The 19482-nt window shown below is 49.6% G+C and overlaps 1 protein-coding gene across 12 annotated transcripts in view; it reads right to left on the bottom strand.

Annotated features, from left to right (window-relative positions):
* Positions 1-12609: 12609 nt before the first annotated feature.
* The window catches only part of DYM (dymeclin), a 212054-nt gene continuing 205181 nt past the window's right edge, over positions 12610-19482 (bottom strand). For all 12 annotated transcript variants that reach the window (XM_032095567.1, XM_032095568.1, XM_032095569.1 and 9 more), the window contains one exon: positions 12610-15118. In XM_032095567.1, the coding sequence (XP_031951458.1) occupies positions 14969-15118 (150 nt within the window). In that variant the 3' untranslated portion in view covers positions 12610-14968. The remainder of the gene's footprint in view (positions 15119-19482) is intronic.

The following is a 19482-nucleotide window of genomic DNA, read 5'->3' as shown; positions in this document are numbered from 1 at the left end:
CCAGGTCCTTCCCATGCTGAGTTGCTGCTGCTGTCAACTCTACGTAATTAACGGGGCCCCAGCGCTGTGGTGGCTGTGAGGGCCCATCCTCACTCAAACCCTACAGCAGCACAGCAGCTGCACCGACAGACAAGGGAAAGAACCTTCCTCTGCTGCCTCCCTCCACTAAGGATTTTTTTGGGGTTTTTCCCACAAGTGACTCCCTGAGTGCATTACTGAGACTCTCCCCCCTCACACCACGCACATCACAGCGCCTGGCCCAGCATCACAGCGAGCCATGAGAGAGAGCAGGAGCCTGGCGCGAGTGGGAAGCCATCCATGGGATCCTGAGGCTGGGCTCCAGGCATGACTGTTATCAAATTACAGCTGTGGGGAAGAGAATAATGCCCACCATGCCCGCTGGAGGAGGTACCAGCCGATCCATGCAGCGCTGGGCAGCCCCAAAAGCTGCCACCCAAGGCTGTCTGGGGAGAAAAGCACAGACACAGCTCTGGGATGGCTTGGTATGATCTGAGGGAAGCAACAAAAGAAAATGATGGAGTGTGGTGCCTTCTGGGTGCTGAGATGGGCCTGCCCTTTGCCCCCACCAGTGGGCAAAATAAGAAACTTTAAATAATATTTGTTGTCCCAGTAGTGGCTTTTCAGCAAGAATTTAGAATCACATGCAAAAATAAACTCCATGAAGGGTGAAAGACAGGAAAATGAAGCAGCTCAGCTCAGGTTGCCCCCTGAAAGACGTGAACAAGGGAATGCTGGCTGCCCCCTTTCTGCTGGGGCACTGGGGGCTGGACCTTGCACAGCAGCAGCTTCATGGAATCCCACCTGTAAGAAGAAGGGAGCACCCAGGATTTACAGGTGTTTGTGACCAAAGGAAAGGCAAAAGTCAGAGGGTCTGCAAAATCTCAGTAAGTTTTATTAGTGAATTACACACTTGTTGTGGAAATTGGTGTGTTAGTCCCTGATATCCCACTGTAAGCACATGGCAGTGGGATTCGAATAACAGCGTAGTGAAAGGGAGGAGAGAGATGAATTGAAGAGGGGGAGAGAGGAAAGAAGGAAAAGGGAGAAAAAGAAATTCCCAGTACTGACTCCAGCACTGATCAATCCACCTGATGGGATGTCCATCATCCTGGGAGTGCCATCCAGGCTTTGTGGGGAAACCTTTTATAGAGAAATTTTCCTCACCTGGAGAGAAGTTTCTCACTTTTTGCACAAATCATTTCTCATGCATGGCCCGTTCTTTTGGACCTTTCTGGAAATGGTTTAGAGGCTTCAGACATCTTGGGTGGTCTTGTCCCCTCTACAGTCACATTCACAGGATCTGTGAGGTTGGGAAAGACCTCCAAGACCATCAAGTCCAACCTGTGACCAATCTCCACCTTGTCGCCAGCCCAGAGCACTGAGTGCCTTGTCCAGGCATTCCTTGGACACCTCCAGGGATGGGGACTCCAACACCTCCCTGGGCAGTCCCTGCCAAGGCCTGACCACCCTTTCCATGGAGGAATTTCCCCCAGTATCCACCCTGAGGCTCCCCTGGCCCAGCCTGAGGCCGTTCCCTCTCCTCCTGTCCCTGTTCCCTGCCAGCAGAGCCCGACCCCCCCGGCTGCCCCCTCCTGTCAGGGACTTGTGCAGAGCCACAAGGTCCCCCCTGAGCCTCCTTTGCTCCAGCCTGAGCCCCTTTCCCAGCTCCCTCAGCCGCTCCTGGGGCTCCAGCCCCTTCCCAGCTCTGTTCCCTGCCCTGGACACGCTCCAGCCCCTCCATGTCTCTCTTGTCCTGAGGGGCTCAGAGCTGTCCCCAGCACTGGAGGTGCCTCAGCAGTGCCAGCACAGGGGACGGGCCCTGCCCTGGGGCTGTGGCCACACCCTGGCTGGGACAGCCCAAGGGCCACTGGCCTCTTGCCCACTGGGCACTCCTGGGCTCATGTCCAGCCCCTGGCACCAGCACCCCCAGGGCCTTTCCCAGCTTTCCAGCCCCTGTGCCCCAGCCTGGAGCTGCAGGGGCTTGGGGTGAACCCAGTCCTGAGGCCTGGGGAACCTCATCAGTGCCCAGCCCCAGACAGATGTGGCCCCATTGCCCACCACACTCTGGGCCTGGCCATCAGCCACTTCTGAGCCCAGCTAAGAGTGAACCTGTCCAGGCCATGGGCTGCAGCTTTTCCCAGAGAATGATGTGGGAAACAGTGTCAAAGGTTTGCTGAAGTCCACGGCCACTTCCTGACCTCATTCCTGTGCTAAGCCGGGTTTTGCGTTGCTCCAGGAGCCAGAACAAGGTTTGTCCCAGAAAAGTGCTGCCCTTCCTCCATGTGGCCGCATCTCCAGCCACATCTTGGTCCTCCTCGTGTTCTTACCAACAACCCTTGGCTGTTATCCCCAGCAAGCCCTGGCTCCACAGCCATGCAGCTACTGTTGTTTGGGACATGCACATCATCCCCTCACCTTCTGGGCTCCTGCTGCAGGCAGAGGCTGAGCAGTGGGCATAAATTCAAGCTTTGCAATGAGAAATGGGAAGACCCAAAAACCCAGCAAAAATAATGTCCCCAGCTGGCTGTGCACCATCATGGTGCTCCAAGCTTCAGGACAGGGGGTGGGATTGTTCAAAAATAAAGAGAGGACATTTGCTTCGCTTGCAGCAAGCATTTGTCTGGCTTAAGGGCATTGCTCAAGGGGAGTGTTGACAACAAAATATGATTATTCAGCATTTCTGTGTCATGTAACATTTTCAAGATGCCTTTCAGGCACTAAACAGACATTAAACATCAGCTAATCTTTGGTTATAGCTCCTCTGCAGCCCCGAGATGGGATTAGGGCTCAAATTGGGTGGGTATTGAAAAAAAAGAAAAGGAATTAATTAAAAATATTCAAGTGCTTTTAACGAATTTAAAAGGGTTCGTACCATGGTCTGTGTGTTATGGACAATAATGAGCACTCACACACTTCACATCAGGCTTGTAAAGAACATCCTAGGCAATGCTGAGTCAGTGCAATTCAAAACTAGTCAAAGGGGTGGCAAAATCACAGAATCCCAGAATAGTTTGGGTTGAAAGGGAACTTAAAGCTCCTCTCATTCCAAACTCCTGAGATCTTGGTTCACCATCTGCAACGTGTGGATGAAAGGACTTGCACAGCAGACAGAGATGTTGGAAAACACCCAGATTCAGTAATGAGGATTATACACAGGCCCTCTCTAATGAGTGATGCAGGTTAATTGCACCTCTTTAGTTGAAGATTGGGGGTTTTTTTGTCCTTAGTGGGTTATTGTGTAAACGGCATTGGGTAGTTGAGTGGTCAGCAGCACCTGTGTGTGATCCCAGAGGGGACAGCTGCAGGGTGGCCACTCTATGGGGCAGCTTTCCCGTGAGATAATTCCCATTGTTCATGGGAATGATCCAGTTTCAGTGTCTGTCTGGACCACATGCCAGCCCGGCTGCGCCCCAAGCATCTCCGGCAGGAGGGGGAGGTTGTCCCTCCCAGCAGCCCTGGGAAGGTTCTCAGCAGCTTTGGGAAGCTGTTGTTTCTTCAGTGACTAATGGCTTAAGGAACCTCACTTTTGGGTTCAGTGTTTTCAAACCAGGAGTCAAAGGCCTGAGTAACTTCCCCAAGCCAGAGAGTGACCCTGCATTGACACAGAGCTGGACCACAGGAGAGCTTCTGAGGCCAGAGCTGGTGTCACCGAGGGTGAAGTGACTCCTCTGACATGACGTGGACATCAGTGTTGATGCTGGAGCTAACTCAGGAGATCTGGGTACAGAGCCCAGCCCCTGAACTGCAGCCCTCTCCTGCCTCTGGCTCTTTCCACAGCACAGCTGCAATGGAACATCCAGGCAGATGCTCTGGGAAGCAGAGCAGCACCGAGCTACTCCTGGTGACCTTGACCACAGAAGTGATGGTCACCACTGACCCCAAGGACAGCATGGGGTGGTGCTTCTCAGCACCACTGGGCTACTCCGTGTCCTCAGAGCCATAACAGACCTTGCCAGGGGTTAGGGCATCACTTGCAAGGGGGTTGGGTTGACCCTCATGGTCCCTCATGTTACAGCACCCCAGCCCATTGCTCAGTGGCCTTGCCTGGATGGGAGGTGCTGGTCCCCCAGAGAAGGGGATGGAGGGAGAGCTGCACACTTGATAATCCCCAGCCAGCAGTCTGCCAAGAGGAAATGCACTTCCCGTAAAGCAGGCACTGTTACCGACTTGTTTGCTGGAATTGCTTGAGCGGTAATTATGCTCCCTTAATATTGACATATTTAAATAGTTTCCAAGCATAATAGGAGTTTTACCCTGCTCCTTCCACCTCCTTTTCCAAATTTCTGTGGCGAGCTTTTGCTTTGAACAAGAGATTATCTGAAGGGGTGTGACTTGCCCACGTCTTGTTTACTGAACAGCAGTGCGGATGTTCTGCTCTCTCTCGCGGTGCCTTTGGTGCACTTAGTGTCTGGTGTGCTGCCCCATGAAGGAGCCACAGGGGTCTGTCATGAAGAAAAGGAGGTCTCTATCCCCATTGTGCTGCTTCACTTGTGAGTGTGCTGGCCGTGACCCCCAGCTCACGCCAGGGTGCTGATGGGGTAACGCGCAGCGGCGTCAGCGCCAGTCACACATTTGTGTTTCATTCATTATGTTCCGAGACACTCTGTCCAGAGCACAGCGGTCAAAAAAGGCCATTCCCTTCTTATGTTGCTCCGTGCGTGGGCCACTCTCATGAATGCTGCAAAAGAAGGATTCATTTTCCCAGGAAAAACAAGTCATGCTAGGAGCACGGTGGAAACCTGGGCTACTCAATGCCCTGAGTGGCTCCCTGGGTTCCTCTCTCTGCCCGACAACCCATGCACAAATTTATCTTGGGCAGTCCCCCAAATTCGGTACCTTTCCCCCCAGATAAATTCCCTTTTCTTCCCCCATTGCATTGGTGCAGTTGTTGGTCCCTGCGTCCCTCCATCCAGAGCAATGTCCAGGCATGGCTTACACAGTCTCCTGCTCCTCCCAGTGCTGGGCAGCCTCTGGGTGGTCTGGTCTTCGCAAACCTCTCCCTGGGTTTTCCTCTCCACCCTGAGGAAGATTTTTCATAGAACCACAGAATCCCAGAATGGTTTGGGTTGGAAGAGACCTTAAAGCTCATTCCACCCCACCCCCTGCCATGGGCAGGGACATCTTCCACTATCCCAGGTTGCTCCAAGCCCCATCCAACCTGGCCTTGGACACTGCCAGGGATCCAGGGGCAGCCACAGCTTCTCTGGGAAACAATCTTTACTGCCACAAGTGCTGGCTGACCCCAGAGGCAAACCCTGACCAATTCTGTCCATGCCCAGGGTCAGTGTGGGCTGGACACCCTGTGGGGCCGCTCTCTGGGACAGTGGTAGTGGCAAGGGATCCCCCCACCTTTCCACCAGGCAGGACCCAGGCACCTTGGCAGAGCACGTCCTCTCCTCCAAGAGGCAGCAGTTGTGCCACCATCAGTCCTCACTCTTATCTGAGGGTCTGTCCTGAGCATCAAGTTGGCCAGTTTGCTACATTGCCTTGGGACTAAAGGAAGGAAGGCATCCTCACCCTTGCTTGGTGAAAGCAAAAACAAGAAAAACTCTCATGCAGGCCTTGAACCACCATGGAAATTGCTCAAAATCACTCAAAAGTGAGAAATTTCCCCGGGAATTTCTGTAAAGGATGGAAGAGAGACTGCCCGTCCTCCCAGGGCCCTGGTTGGGTTGCAGTTGCTTGCACAAAAGGGGGTGTGTGCGTATTTTAAGTACGTCAGAGGGATGAGAAAGCAAAGAACAAGCCAGCAAAGGGCCAGGGAAGTTCCAGAATGGGATCTGAGGAAATGCAGCGTGAGGTGAGGGGGCAGGGAGGAACCCGGGGTGTGCAGGGGTGGCTCCAGGCAGGCTCAGGCTTGGGCTCCAGGCTGTGGCAGCCGATGTGGTCCCGTGGTGTTCGGGGAAATGGGACTTTACGTACTTTCTCCATTAATACACAGAATTGCATCAAAGAAATACCTGGCTGTCATCATCAGCGTATCCTCCCAGATACGATCTTGGCAAGGCCCTGAGCAGGCCCAGCGTCTCAGGCCAAGAGCCAACAGAGTGTTTAGTACAAGTTTCTTCATCTCCCTGTCTTTCATCATCTCCCACACGCATCCCACCAAGTTGCCATCCCAAGGGTTACTGTCGAGGTAGGAGAAAGCTACTAAGCAAAGATACTCTTAAAACTCGGAGGGGCATGCTGCAAAGGCATCAGTAAAAACCCCAACCCCTCTCCACCTGTCCTGAGCCTCACCTCTCTTCACCTGGCCTTAAACTGGGAGTGCAAAGCTACAAATCCTCTTCTGAGTCTCTTTAATCGAGAGGATTCAATGGACAACCTCTAGTCCCCAGGGTCCATTATGGGGCTGGGGGCACTGACTGGGAAGAAGGTGTAGAAAGCCACTATTCCCAACTTCATGAACCCCATATCTGGGCTCCAGACCGAAGGAAAAAGCTCTGGATCCACCAGCCAAGTCTCTGCAGGCTGTGATTAGGAACATTTCAGGGATGCTCTCCATCCTACTGGACCTTTTCTGAGGAAGGAGGTAGGATAAGGGTCTGCCTTGGCGTGGGCAGCTGCTGCCCTTGCTGCTGGCTGCTGCTGCGGCACACCAGAGAGATGAAAGACGGGCTTCCCAGGACCAGCTCCTAAATTGTTTTGACCTGAAGAGGACTGTCAGCCCTTGAAGCTTATCAGAGCCAGATGTGATGCTGAAGCACACCGGTACAAACAAGGCTTTTGATGTCTGTTGACTGCAGAGCAGGCCAAGGCCACAGGGCAAGACAGGGGATTTCAGGCCTACATTGGAGGAAAGTTTTGGAACTTGATGCCCAAGGCTGCGGTTGAGCTGCCCTGGCGTGAAGGTTGGGGAAGGAAGGGATTTCTTCCTCGCTCTTAATTTCATCAGGAGCAGAGGTTTATACAACAGCAGGGCAGATGGAAATGTCACAACAGCAAGGCTGGCAGCTGCACAAACACAACTAATCTGCCCTCACTTAATGCTGGTAGCCACAACATAAACACGAGGCACAAGGTAATGGAAGAGGCGAATTCGGCACCGGCAGCCTCATGACTTGGGTTGTGCTGTCCTCATCCTCCCTGCACCCCCTGGTGCCTGAAAAAGCCTGGTGTCACCTCAAAGTCCTACCCCAAGTGCAGCTGAGGTGTCACCTGCGGCCACTGCTTGTCCATTGCCTCTTTGTAGTGTTGTCCAGGGCACCCACCCAAACCCAGCCAGTGCTGTGCTCCCACTCGTGGCCCTTCATCAGACAGGGTGGTACATCAGAAAACGGGTCATTTTATAGATGATATAAAAACAACCATAAAAAATAATGATGTGCCATTTTGACATGTGTATATGTAAGTCCTCTGTCTCTACGCATATGTACCACATATACACACTATGCACATACATATACATCCACGCTGCCTCTCTAGGCTCAGTCCCTTCCTAATCAGTGTAATTCCCTCCTAATTAATCATTCCTTGAGTCAGGACCATGGCTTCTGGCTTATTCTCTAGCACTGCTCCTCTGGGTACTCACTGGACTTTCACTTGGCTGCACAGTCAGTGACAACAAGCAGGAAGGTATTGCCTGAAAATGTTTGTTTCTCTCCCAAACAGTCAAGAAGGACCTCTGCCATCTGTCTGGTACACACAAGTGGGGAGCCTGGTGCCCTCAAACGTGGCATCAACCCACCCATACCCACGCTCCAGCCTCTTACTCCTTCCCTGCTGTGTGGAGACGTGGGCCAGGCTCTGTCCTCTCATTCCCTGTCTTGGAGAGCATCACCTCCATCCTCCCAAGGCCACCCTTGGTCCTGGTGGCCACAGTGACCTGGATGTGGGACCCTTGGTCACTTGCTGGTGTGGCTCTTGGTGTGGGTGTACATCCCTAACTGAACAGGGAAACACAGCGTGGTGAGGAGGGAAAGATGCACTGCTGGAAAACATCTGGGTCTGTGTTAGGGATGGACGTGTGGGAAATTTACCTCCTGACCAGGCCAGGGGGCATTTTCCAGTCCAAAACTGGCCAGACTCAAGCAGGGAGAACATCTATTAAATCCAGTGGGAAGGCAGGAAGGCAGGCAGGAAGGCAGGCAGGAAGGCAGGCAGGAAGGAAGGCAGGAAGGCAGGAAGGCAGGAAGGCAGGAAGGCAGGAAGGAAGGAAGGAAGGAAGGAAGGAAGGAGAGGCAATCCTGCTCTGTGGGTGCTAGTGATGCTCACATTTCTCCAGCCCTGCTGTAGACACGAGGTTTCACGAGCCCTCTCCATCCCACCTTGACCAGGGCCACTTTCCTGGACCAAATGTGCTCTACCAGGAAGGAGGAGAAGCCAAGCAAGGAGACAAAGGTGGCCTGGAATTTATGGCCATTGTTTAGGTCAATAATGTATCGATTACAATTTTGTGGGCTAAAAGCTTGACCTTTTAAAGGGCAATTGGCGCCTGTGAGATTTGATTCAGGAGAAAGAAAAGAATTTAAATCTAATTTTCACTTTGTATTTCAGTTGGGAGAGACTTGCAAGACTGCAGACGCCAAAGCTGCTTTTTTGAGGGGGAGGAAGGTGAGGGCTTTTTCCTGGAGCCATCACAAAGAGCTTCACTTCAGGGTTGGTTGTCTCTGCTCCACTGCTCAGCACTGCAGAGACACGGACAGGACACAAGGCACCAAGCAGAACATTTAATCTGAAGCTCAGCCCAGTAAATATAATGGACACTGAATATCCTACATCAAGGAATGGTGGTGGGCTTTCCCCCCTCTAGGACCATCCTGACCAACAAAACAACACACAAGGCTGTTTTAGGAAAAAGCCCACATTTTTAGGTCTTCAAGCACCTGTTTTGGAAGAGGCTTTGAATCTCCAGACATGGTTTTGCTCAAGTGGTTTATTCCCATTATTCTTGAGCTGATACAGCCCTTAAACAGGGACAGACAGCTCTGGTGGGGCTGAGCACCCCTGGTCCCCTGCACTCCCAGCCCCACACCCAGCAGGATTCATGATGGGGGGCACTGCAGGCTGGGATGCAGGAGCTGCGCCGGGAGAGGGGATGGACCCTGACAACAGCTCCAGGGACAAAAATAGAAGCAGCAGGCCGAGGACAGCTGTTCCTAGTTTAAATTGCCAGTTTTTAATAAGCTGTTTTGCTCTTTGAAAAGCATTTTTTTGTCGTTTCATAAATAGGAGGAGGGGCCAGGGTAGCATCACTGGGACGTCACCTACTTTGTCACTGCTCGTCTCCGGATCCTCAATTTTCCCCGGGTGCCATCACATTCAGGGCTTTCAGCAGCACAAAGTGACTGCAAGGAAGACTGTAGTCTGCCATTTAGTTTGCCAAGACATCTGGCACAAACATTATGTACAGCTGAACATTTCATCATGTCTGCCAAGACATATTCATTTTGGATTAATTTTAAGACAGTTTTTAAAGTGATGATGAAGGATTATGCCGTGCACTTCAGCAGCATTAAAAGAAAAAAAAAAAAAAAATCATCTCTCCTCTTTAAATGTCTCATTCAAATTGTCCCAGTTTGGCAGCTCCACGGTGTATTGGATTCATGATCTGGAGGGATTCACCAATAGTGACATTTTCATTTATCTGAGTACGTGTAAGTGCTGCCACAGTCCATGGGTGGTAGCAGAGCCTCCAACACCAAACACGGCTCCTTGGAGTAACTCATTTGCAGGCAGGCAGCACAGCCCTAACATCCGAAATGCATCCACCCAGCAATAACCCAGCATTGCTGACTGAACGATTACGAGCTGTAATCTCAGCTGGAACCTCACAGTTTGGCGTTAACTGCCCACAAAATGCAAAGCATTTTTACAGCGCTGTTACTCCAGGGACATCCCTGGTATTCCCAGTGAGGGGATGCCAAAACCTCTAGTCAGGGGCTGGCAAAGGAGGGATTCTAGCTCATGGGTTGCTGCTTTTGAGAAAGCAACTCTGCAGCCATTTCCATGGCCCCATCAGTTTCTCAGGGCAACCTATGCCAGGGCCTCCCCACCCTCACAGACAGCAATTCCTTCCAAGTATTCCCAATGGGAAGCCATTCCCTGTGTCCTGTCCCTCCATGCCTTGTCCCCAGTCCCTCTGCAGCTCTCCTGGAGCCCCTTTAGGCCCTGCCAGGGGCTCTGAGCTCTCCCTGGAGCCTTCTCTTGTGCAGCTGAACACCCCCAGCTGTCCCAGGCTGGCTGCAGAGCAGAGGGGCTCCAGCCCAGGGATCTTTAAAGTCCCTTCCAACCCAAACACTCTACAATTACTTTAAGCCATCGTCTCCACTGCCCACAGCACCTCCCTGCTCTGCTCCTTATGAGTTGCTGCTCCCGAAGTCACAGCAGGAAGTACAGCTCTGCTGTTGGGGTCAATGGAGGTTGTAAGAGTTGCCCTTTTGCCTGTGAAATACCATTATCTTCAGCTGGCAGAGCTGTTATCAGGCAATGAACGCTGCTGGTGACTCGTGCTGATGCCTCATGCAGGAGGATGGCCTGGAGCACTTGCCTGGTGATGTCACAGCAGCCCGGGGATGTCCTGCCAACAGGCTCCTTTCCTGAAAGCAAAAAGAACAGGGAAACTCCCTGCCTTGTGATCCTTTCCCTGAACCCTTCACACACATCTGAGCGTCATGACTGACCTGTGCAAAGGCACCACCAATGAGTAACTCTTAAGAGTTTGAAAGTCAGCCTTCTGGCCAAGCCCAAAACAATTCCCAGCCCCATCCAGCCTAACCCTGACAGCCAGCCTGGTGGCACCCAGGACATCCTGTCCTGCCAAGTCAGTCTCTAGGGACACCTGCACCGTACTGAGAGCTCACAGCCTCCACAGCTTCTGCCAGGATGCGTCCAGAGCTGAGGCTTCAGAATCCAGGGGCTCAGGATGAGGCTGTTGTGTATTGCTCTCAGATGTGCAACTATTACCTTAAACACTGCTAGTTGTTAGCAATAACAGACAATAAATATGATAATAATATCTCCCTCAAATCCTCAAATTAACAATGAATCAAACACAAAAGCAGCTGGGATGCTGAATTTTACAGTATTGCCAGTACCAATGGTACAAATTTTCAGATAAGATGGCCAAAGGGGGAATGGGTAGAAATGGGAAAGGGTTTCTGGTGGTCAGGTGATTCTAAGAAGTGCAATCATATAGAAAACTCCTGCTCTTCCAGCACAGAAGGCAGAGCTTTTGCAGACCAAGCCCCATCCATTAGGAGAGAGCCTGGGGCTGGCTAAATATAAGATGAGATTTGACCTTTACTTGGCTGAATTAAACAACATATGCAATGATAAAACCAGCAGAAAAGGTTGTACAAAATCTTTAGAGTTTCCAAAGAAGGGAGGGGAGTTGTTTGCTTCTTCCTTTCCTGTTTAACTGGTAGATCAACAGTCTAGTGGCATGTACAACATAGCTTGGTTTTTTTTCCCCCCCCAACCAATATTCTTTGGGTTTAGGCTATTAGGGTCAAGAAATGCCAGGAAACCTGGAAGGTTTTTGGACTGCTTTTGCCAAAGTGAATGATGCCCAATGCATTTACATCTTCCAACTCCCATCTCACTTTCACAGCAAGATCAGTTTCATTCTACTGCCTGAGGAAGGAGGATTTCTGCCTCACTAGGGGCCCATGCATGAGGCTCCACAAGCCCAACTCCCACTTCACCAACAACTTAAACAGCTGCTGCGTTTCCTGCCTGTTTGGTCTTCTGGAAGGGATGGTCCTCTGAGAGCAGGACTGCCTTCTCCTCAGCCCTGAAGCAATGGATTTCTCTCTCCAGAGCTGTTCAGAGAGCCCAGGCAGGTTGTAACACCAGTGATCAGCACTCAGAACAAGAATATTGTAATAGAATCTCAGAAAGGTTTGGGTTGGAAGGGATCTTAAAGCTCATCCCACTCCACCCTCTGCCATAGGAAGGGACATCTTCCACTATCCCAGGTGGCTCCAGTCCCCATCCAGCCTGGCCTTGGACACTGCCAGGGATCCAGGGGCAGCCACAGCTGCTCTGGGCACCCTGGGCCAGGGCCTGCCCACCCTCACAGACAGCAATTCCTTCCCAATATCCCATCCAGCCCTGCCCTCTGGCAGGGGGAAACCATTCCCTGTGTCCTGTCCCTCCAGGCCCCTTTCCAAAGTCCCTCTGCAGCTCTCCTGTCAGTACCTTCAGGCACTGGAAGACCACAATTAGGTCACCCCAAATGTGAGCACGGTCAGGAGAAGGTCCTGCTGCAACACCCATCCCACACCCCAAAACCAGAGACACCATCAGCTGAAATGGATAGGAAAGAGAAGCTGAGGGTGCAGCAACACATCAGGTCCAGCCTTTTGTGGACAACCCTGTCCCTCCTCTGCTGTCCCCCACAACTGCCCAGTGCCCCACCAGGCCATGGCCATTGCGACCATAAAGCTGAGCTGACATTCCACATGACACTGCAGCATGACACCTTCCTCCTTCCACCAGACACTAACTTGGACATCAATTTACTCTATACAAGAAATAAAATTACATTCTTCTTAATTGCACGTCACGGAAGACATTATAAAACCTCATGCACATTGGGCCTGATGACCACACCAAGACCCATGACATAAAACACACCACCCTGTATTTACTGTTTTATCTTTTTTATTTTTGTAATTTCGCATAGTAAATCTTTCACACAAAGTAATGAAAAGGATCCCTAAGGTGAAGGAAAAACAGAGTATTTGTGACCGTACCAGACTGCAGACGTCAGGACACTGCCAGGCCCACATCATGCTCCAGTTCTTGGGAGAGCCAAGGGGGCCAGCATGGATTTCTGCCTAAATCTTGGTCTGGCTTGGCTGTTTTGGCTTCAGGTGGTAACTCCAGCTGTTCCAAACCAGCTGGGACCCGGGAGCAGGGCATTTCATGAAATGCAGAAGGAAATTATGCTATCAGAACAAACCCTCTGCACCTCGGTGTCACCACAACAGGAGGACAGTGAGAGAGAATTTTCAGTGTGACACTGATGTTGGTTCAGCAGCTGGTTTGACCTAGTCTATCAGATTGCTGCTTCATGTGCCCCTCTCTTGTAAAAAGCCCTTTCACAGACAAATCAGGTTTTCTGCAGTCTGACACCTGGCTGAGCAGTGTCTGCCCTGGCGGGGCCTCTCTGGTTCTGCTCACCCTGGGGTGTTTAAAACAGATGAACACTGAGCCAGCCCAGCAGCTTCAGAATCCACAGTTTAAAAGTGCATCTTCAGACTGACCTTTCCAAATCTGGGCAGCCCTGTTGACTCACAAACACTCTTAGTCTTTTAATAAAGACAAAATTACAAATCACTACAGTAACCAAGAATAGTTATCCCCTTTAGATGTTTGCTCAAAGACCAAAACAAAACAGAATAAATCCAAAATACAGATCAACTTATGTGCAGCTCAGTCATGGTTCATTCATTTCTCTTACTTGCCTAAGAAAACACTGCATCTCCAGTCTTACCATTGCCTTTTCTCAAAAGCATCTGCCATTTCAAAGTCCTAAATGCTCATGGGCTGTATATATTCCTTTGCAGCTATATTGAAATAAATTTGGAAAGCTTTTTTTTTTTTTTTTTTTTTAATAAGCCAGCATTTCCATTTGTGTAGGACTCAAATGGACTTCTGTCTCTAAATAAGCAGATAAAAGGAAAGTACAATCTTAGCACATCTTTCAGGGAGACGAAACGGTGCAAGAAATTCTATTTAAAGCCATTCAAAGGACTTTCTGAAAGCAAACGCACCCAATTCCTCAGGTCAACAAACAGAACATGCTGGAGCAGGCAGTGAATACAGAGGGTTGGCACATATCTTTAGGAACTAATTCCTCAAAATTGAAGTTTTGGCATGCAATCCACTGGTGACAGTCCCCCACACAGCAACACGTGGGACGAGGAGAGTGGGTGCACGTGTGTGCAACAGGCATCCCCAAAATATGATCCCCGCTTTGAAAAATGAGATTTCTTTCAAAATCACACCACTTCTTTTGCTTTTCCCACTGCTGAAACAGGTGTATCAGGAAAGGGCACTTGAAAACAACAAAAAAAAGAGAGTAGTATTCTACATTCAGATAAATTTATACTTCTGCCATAAAACTTTAAAAGTCAACAGGAGGTTTTCAACACAGAGCTTTGTCAAGGATCCCCAAAACACACTGTCACCATTACGCACAGTTTTACAGGACACTGGTCTATTTTACAATCTTGTAATTATTTTCTTTGGACTTCTTTTTTTCCCCCCTTTCCCTACACGTTCAATTTCCAGGAACAATTTTGCACAGGGGCACAGAAAAACAAGTCTGTAAGGGACCTGACTCTGAAAGCAGGTGTTTCTTGCCCTCTGGAGAGTATTTGCCAGTCAAACAACAACAACAACAAAAGACTTGATATTGAAGATCCGCCCACCAACATCTAAATCAAGTGTTTTGAATCTGCCTGGGAGCTAATCTGATTAAGATGCTGCTTGCTTAGTTCCCTTGGATGACAGCATAGACAGCAATTTAAGGGCTGCAGCCTTGACAGTGCCACGGAAACGAAGGGTTGTGAGTGAAAACACGGGATTAGGAAACGAACAACCCACAGCAGCATTCAAGAGACCATAAAAAGCTTGAAGCTTGACCCAAGGAAGCTGCCCGCTTGAAAGAGCCAAAAATACAAACGCTGCTTCCAAATCAAAGCCTGCAATCTCATTTAGCCCATTAAGTTAAAAGGACAATCAGGTCTGTGGTTGGTAGTAACATCATACCCCATGTGTAAGGCCTCATTTTCATCAAACAAGCTCTAGGTTATGGACTATAAACACAAGGTTGCCTACAAGCCATCGGTGCCCCACACCAGTCTGTCCCAGCATGAGGCTGGGCTGGACACTGGCTCTGGGGTCAGAGGGGGCAGTTGGAGGGGGTCAGGTTGGAAGGGGTGCAGAGGTTCAATTCCTGAAAGACGGAGTGGGGCTGGCCTGGCCAGGCTGTCCCTCAGCCCGAGTCCATGGTGAACAGCTGGATGTCACGGGGGTTCCAGTACAGGGCCACGGCGGAGTTGTAGACCAGGGACCACACGTAGGGGATGAAGAACTCCTCAGGCTGCTCCTCCTCCACGTACTTGAACTTCAGCTCGGGGAACTTCTGCAACAAGAAGCCAGAGTCCAGTGAGCGAAGGTTTGCATGCCTGCTTGCAAACACACAGCCCACATAAACACTGAAGAAAGAGGTTTGGTGAAAAAAATAATGGAAGGAACTAAACCATTAGAACCCAAGGAAAATATTTATAGGATGAAGAGATCATTTATAATTTCTTCTTTGAATCAAATGCTACATTAGTGTATCGTATTCAAGCCTTTTACCATTGGTCACAATCCATTTGCCTGTTAACACACTATAAACACGTGAATCCTTTACAAAACACAAAGGTCTTAAGGAAAACTGTCATTTTTAGCAGCTCCTAAAAAGCCTTCTTGCTTCTGCATGTACAGACCTATTTACTGCACTTTTCCCTAAAAAACATTTTGAGAATAATTGTACTTGGCTCCTTAGCAGGAGAATCCTTCAGGAGGGCTGAAAGAATAAACACAGCTTGTGTTACCATAGGATCACAGAATATCCCAAGTTGAGAGGGACCCACCAGGATCATCCATTCCAGCCCCTGGCCCTGCACAGACACCCCAACAGTCCCACCCTGGGCATCCCTGGCAGCGCTGTCCAAACGCTCCTGGAGCTCTGGCAGCCTCGGGGCCGTGCCCATTCCCTGGGGAGCCTGGGCAGTGCCCAGCACCCTCTGGGGGAAGAGCCTTTCCCTGATCTCCAACCTAAACCTCCCTGGCACCGCTCCAGCTGTTCCCTGGGTCCTGTCCCTGGTCACCAGAGAGAATAGACAGACATGCTGCAACCTCAATTTCCCATTTTTCTCATTTTTTCCCTCCCAAAGCAGTGCACACTGCAAACCCACCAGGCTCAGTCTTGGTAAGTGTGTATTTTGAAAAGAGCTGAGTCTACTTTTGTACTGTGCTCTTCGCTTTATCCACTTCTAAATGTTGCCTGTGTCTAAGCTTGGCAGAGTCTCAGGCAAAAGCTGCATTACAATGATCACTGGGGTAAGATAAAACATGACCCATTTTATTATTTATAAGGCTGTGGCTAAGACTAAGAATAAACTCTACAGTGTGACATGATCAGAACAAGCACAGCAATGGCTAAGGAGCCTCTTTGCCCATTAATAATGAAGGGATTCCCTATCCCATTTCTTGAGCTCAATGTCCTGTTTCCTTGCCTTAAGGTTACAAGTATTCTGGCTGGATCAGACTCTTTTGAAGGGGCATTTCTTGGACACTTGTTTTTCAGGGCTATGTATTTAACTTTATGCTCCCATGTTACTTGCATTCTTGAGGTCAGAAAACATGGAAACTTGTAGAAAAGTTGTAGAAAACATGTGGATGTGGTACTTGGGGACATGGGTTAGTGGTGGCCTTGGCAGTGCTGGGAGAACAGCTGGACTCAGAGATCTTGGAGGGCTTTTCCAACCTAAAAGATTCTGTACTATCTCTGTTCAAGGAACTGAGGCAGCTAAAACATAAGGCTGTTAAAGGCCCTTCTGCTTCTAAGTCCTCTTGAGTTCAAAGCCCAGAATCTCAAAGGTACACCAGCACGTTCAATTTCCTGTGTCAGACACACAGTTTGTGGTAGACAACTCTCCCACAGCTGTTTTGTGCACCTAAACCACTTTCTACCACCTCCCTGCAACCTCTTTTCCCCAAGTCTGTTTGGACCAGCCTGTTTCATCTTCTGCATCACTTTGTTTTTTCACTCTGAAGTACCTTACACCCATACTCACCTCCACCTCTCATTTCCAGTCTCCCAGCCTACTGCCACCCCAACTCTCTTTCACTGCGTCCTTATCCTCTCTTTAGCATACCTTTTGTACTCATCCAAGCTATCTTTTTTTCTCACCAGCCTTGTGAAATCCTCCTTTTCACTGACATTCTCTATTCCTTCCGAACTCAGCTCCAAGTTCTCAAGCTGTCCCTGCCTTCCCCTTCTGGCAGCCCCCAACCAAGCCCTCACGTATATTTTCATTAGTATTTATTTTTTAAAAAAACCCTGACTTTATACTCTGCTTACCCCCAGGGTAATGTTCCCCACTTCCTTCCAAAACTTCCTGGCTTGTGGTCAGTGTAGACAGGAGCACGTTCCGTTCAGCACCGCATCAGCAGAAGGAATGGTTAAACCCCATGATTACAGCATAGCAACACTTCCAGCCAGAGGAAAGTCTTACACAGCTGTCACTCTTCACCCCAGGGGTGGCTGCACACCAGAACTGCAGCCCATGGTAGCCCTTCTGGGAGGGAAGGGGGGGAAAAGTGATTGAAGATGCTAATTTGAGTTGAACTAAACAGAGACAGCTTTTTTTTCACCTTCATGTCACAGATACAGTTACTGGCTTTGCAAACACTCATGGCAGTAGCCTGGGACCACTCTTGGGCTCCCATGCAGCTTACCAAACATCTTCAGCCTTAAAACAGTAGGCAAAATTACATTAGAAATTCCAACAGCTGCATCTGAGATGCTCAGGTCTTATTTTCCCATTATCTCTCAGCTGGAAGGGCAGCATAAAATGGCCCAGGTAGTATTCCTATTTTCAGGCAATAAGCCATGCATTGATTCTATGAATCAGCCTCTCTTCAGGCTGATCGATGCTACCATTTATTGCGATCGTACCATAGCAATTTAATAATCAATTTCAGATTAAAGGCTGTAACTCACTGCAGTCAGCCTGGACTCTCTCACACTCAACACGTGCTTTGAACAGCCTGGGGGGGTGTCTCGGAAATGCAGACAAGGAGAATAAGATTTTTAAGGAGAGAGATAACACACACTGCCACTATGTATACACAGTTTTGAATGTGTCTATGTAAAAAGAGTGCAGATAGCAGCAGGAGCGATGGATTTTTGATGGTCCACCTGAACAGCAGGCTCAGGACAACTCAATGTGTTGCTGATGAGACATGAAAAATCAGAATTCCAGGCCAGCAATTCAAACCCACCTTCTTTAGATGACTGCAACGACCCACAGCTGTGTGCTGGCCACGTTTTCTCAACCATTTAAAATGAGAAATCCTAGAGGCCCAGCATAGAGAGAACTGCACCAGCCTCTTTGGGGTGTGGATGTAGCACTTGGGAATATGGTTTAGTAGTGAGCACAGTGCTGCTGAGTTAATGTTTGAACTCAGTGATCTTAGAGAAGGGCTTTTCCAACCTTAGTGATTCTATGATGTAACTTGCAAGATTAACCATGGCAGCCATCCACTGTTGAGAGAAAAAACTACCCACACTGCTTCTCTAGCAGGGTGTTCACTGGAAACAGAATTTCTTAACAAACAAAATAATCAAAATTTTCTTCTTTATCATAGTGACTTTATAACTATTTGTAACAGCAGGATTTAAACACCACATAAAAAGCTTTAAGATTTTCAAAAAGGTTTTCAAGATTTTCAGGTGATAGTCCACAGAATGTTTAAATTCATATTTATGCCATTTGTCTCCTGTAAGTACTGCTTCAACTGTGTGATCAGGAGCCTTGGCTGTGTGCTGCAGACACACAGGAGGTGACACTGTAAAGCAACCAGGCCACATGAGTCTCAGGGCGCTCCCAGCAATAACCCAGCCAGCACTGGTGAGGGATTTATCATGGTTAACAAAATTCCAAAAGTGGCACGTCAAACCAGCAGCGCACAAATCTATTTTCTTCTGCCTTGCTGCTGTTGTGTCCAACTTACTCCTGGAAACACATTTGCACCCCAGCTGGTGACACTCCAATGAACCTGATTTTTAGCACTACTTGAAAAGAGAGCCTGTTTTAAGGCATCTTAAATGGCAGTCTTAATGACAGAGGAAAAGCCTTGGCATGGGATGAATCATCTGTTTTTTTCCTTCACTGCCCTGTTTGTTCGGATGGATGGTGTTGAAAGATAGAGCCCCTCTGCTCTGGAGCCAGCCTGGGAGAGCTGGGGGTGCTCAGCTGCACAAGAGAAGGCTCCAGGGAGAGCTCAGAGCCCCTGGCAGGGCCTAAAGGGGCTCCAGGAGAGCTGCAGAGGGACTGGGGACAAGGCATGGAGGGACAGGACCCAGGGAATGGCTTCCCAGTGCCAGAGGGCAGGGCTGGATGGGATATTGGGAAGGAATTGCTGTCTGGGAGGGTGGGCAGGCCCTGGCCCAGGGTGCCCAGAGCAGCTGTGGCTGCCCCTGGATCCCTGGCAGTGTCCAAGGCCAGGCTGGATGGGACTTGGAGCAGCTTGGGATAGTGGAAGGTGTCCCTGCCTATGACAGGGGGTGGGATGGCATGAGCTTTAAGTTGTGTCCCAACCCAAACCCTTTTTTGATCCAATATACAATACCGTTCACTATTTAAGTTACTGAACTCCTTGCCATGACATAAACAGGTCCGTTGGAGCCATAATTTGCATTTCTCTCCAGCTCTTACAGGGACAGACAAACCC

The sequence above is a fragment of the Corvus moneduloides genome, chromosome Z, assembly GCF_009650955.1.
Source record: "Corvus moneduloides isolate bCorMon1 chromosome Z, bCorMon1.pri, whole genome shotgun sequence".
In the NCBI taxonomy this organism is placed as follows: domain Eukaryota; kingdom Metazoa; phylum Chordata; class Aves; order Passeriformes; family Corvidae; genus Corvus; species Corvus moneduloides.
Note: the sequence above shows the minus strand (reverse complement) of the source record. Positions and strands in the feature narration are given on the sequence as shown.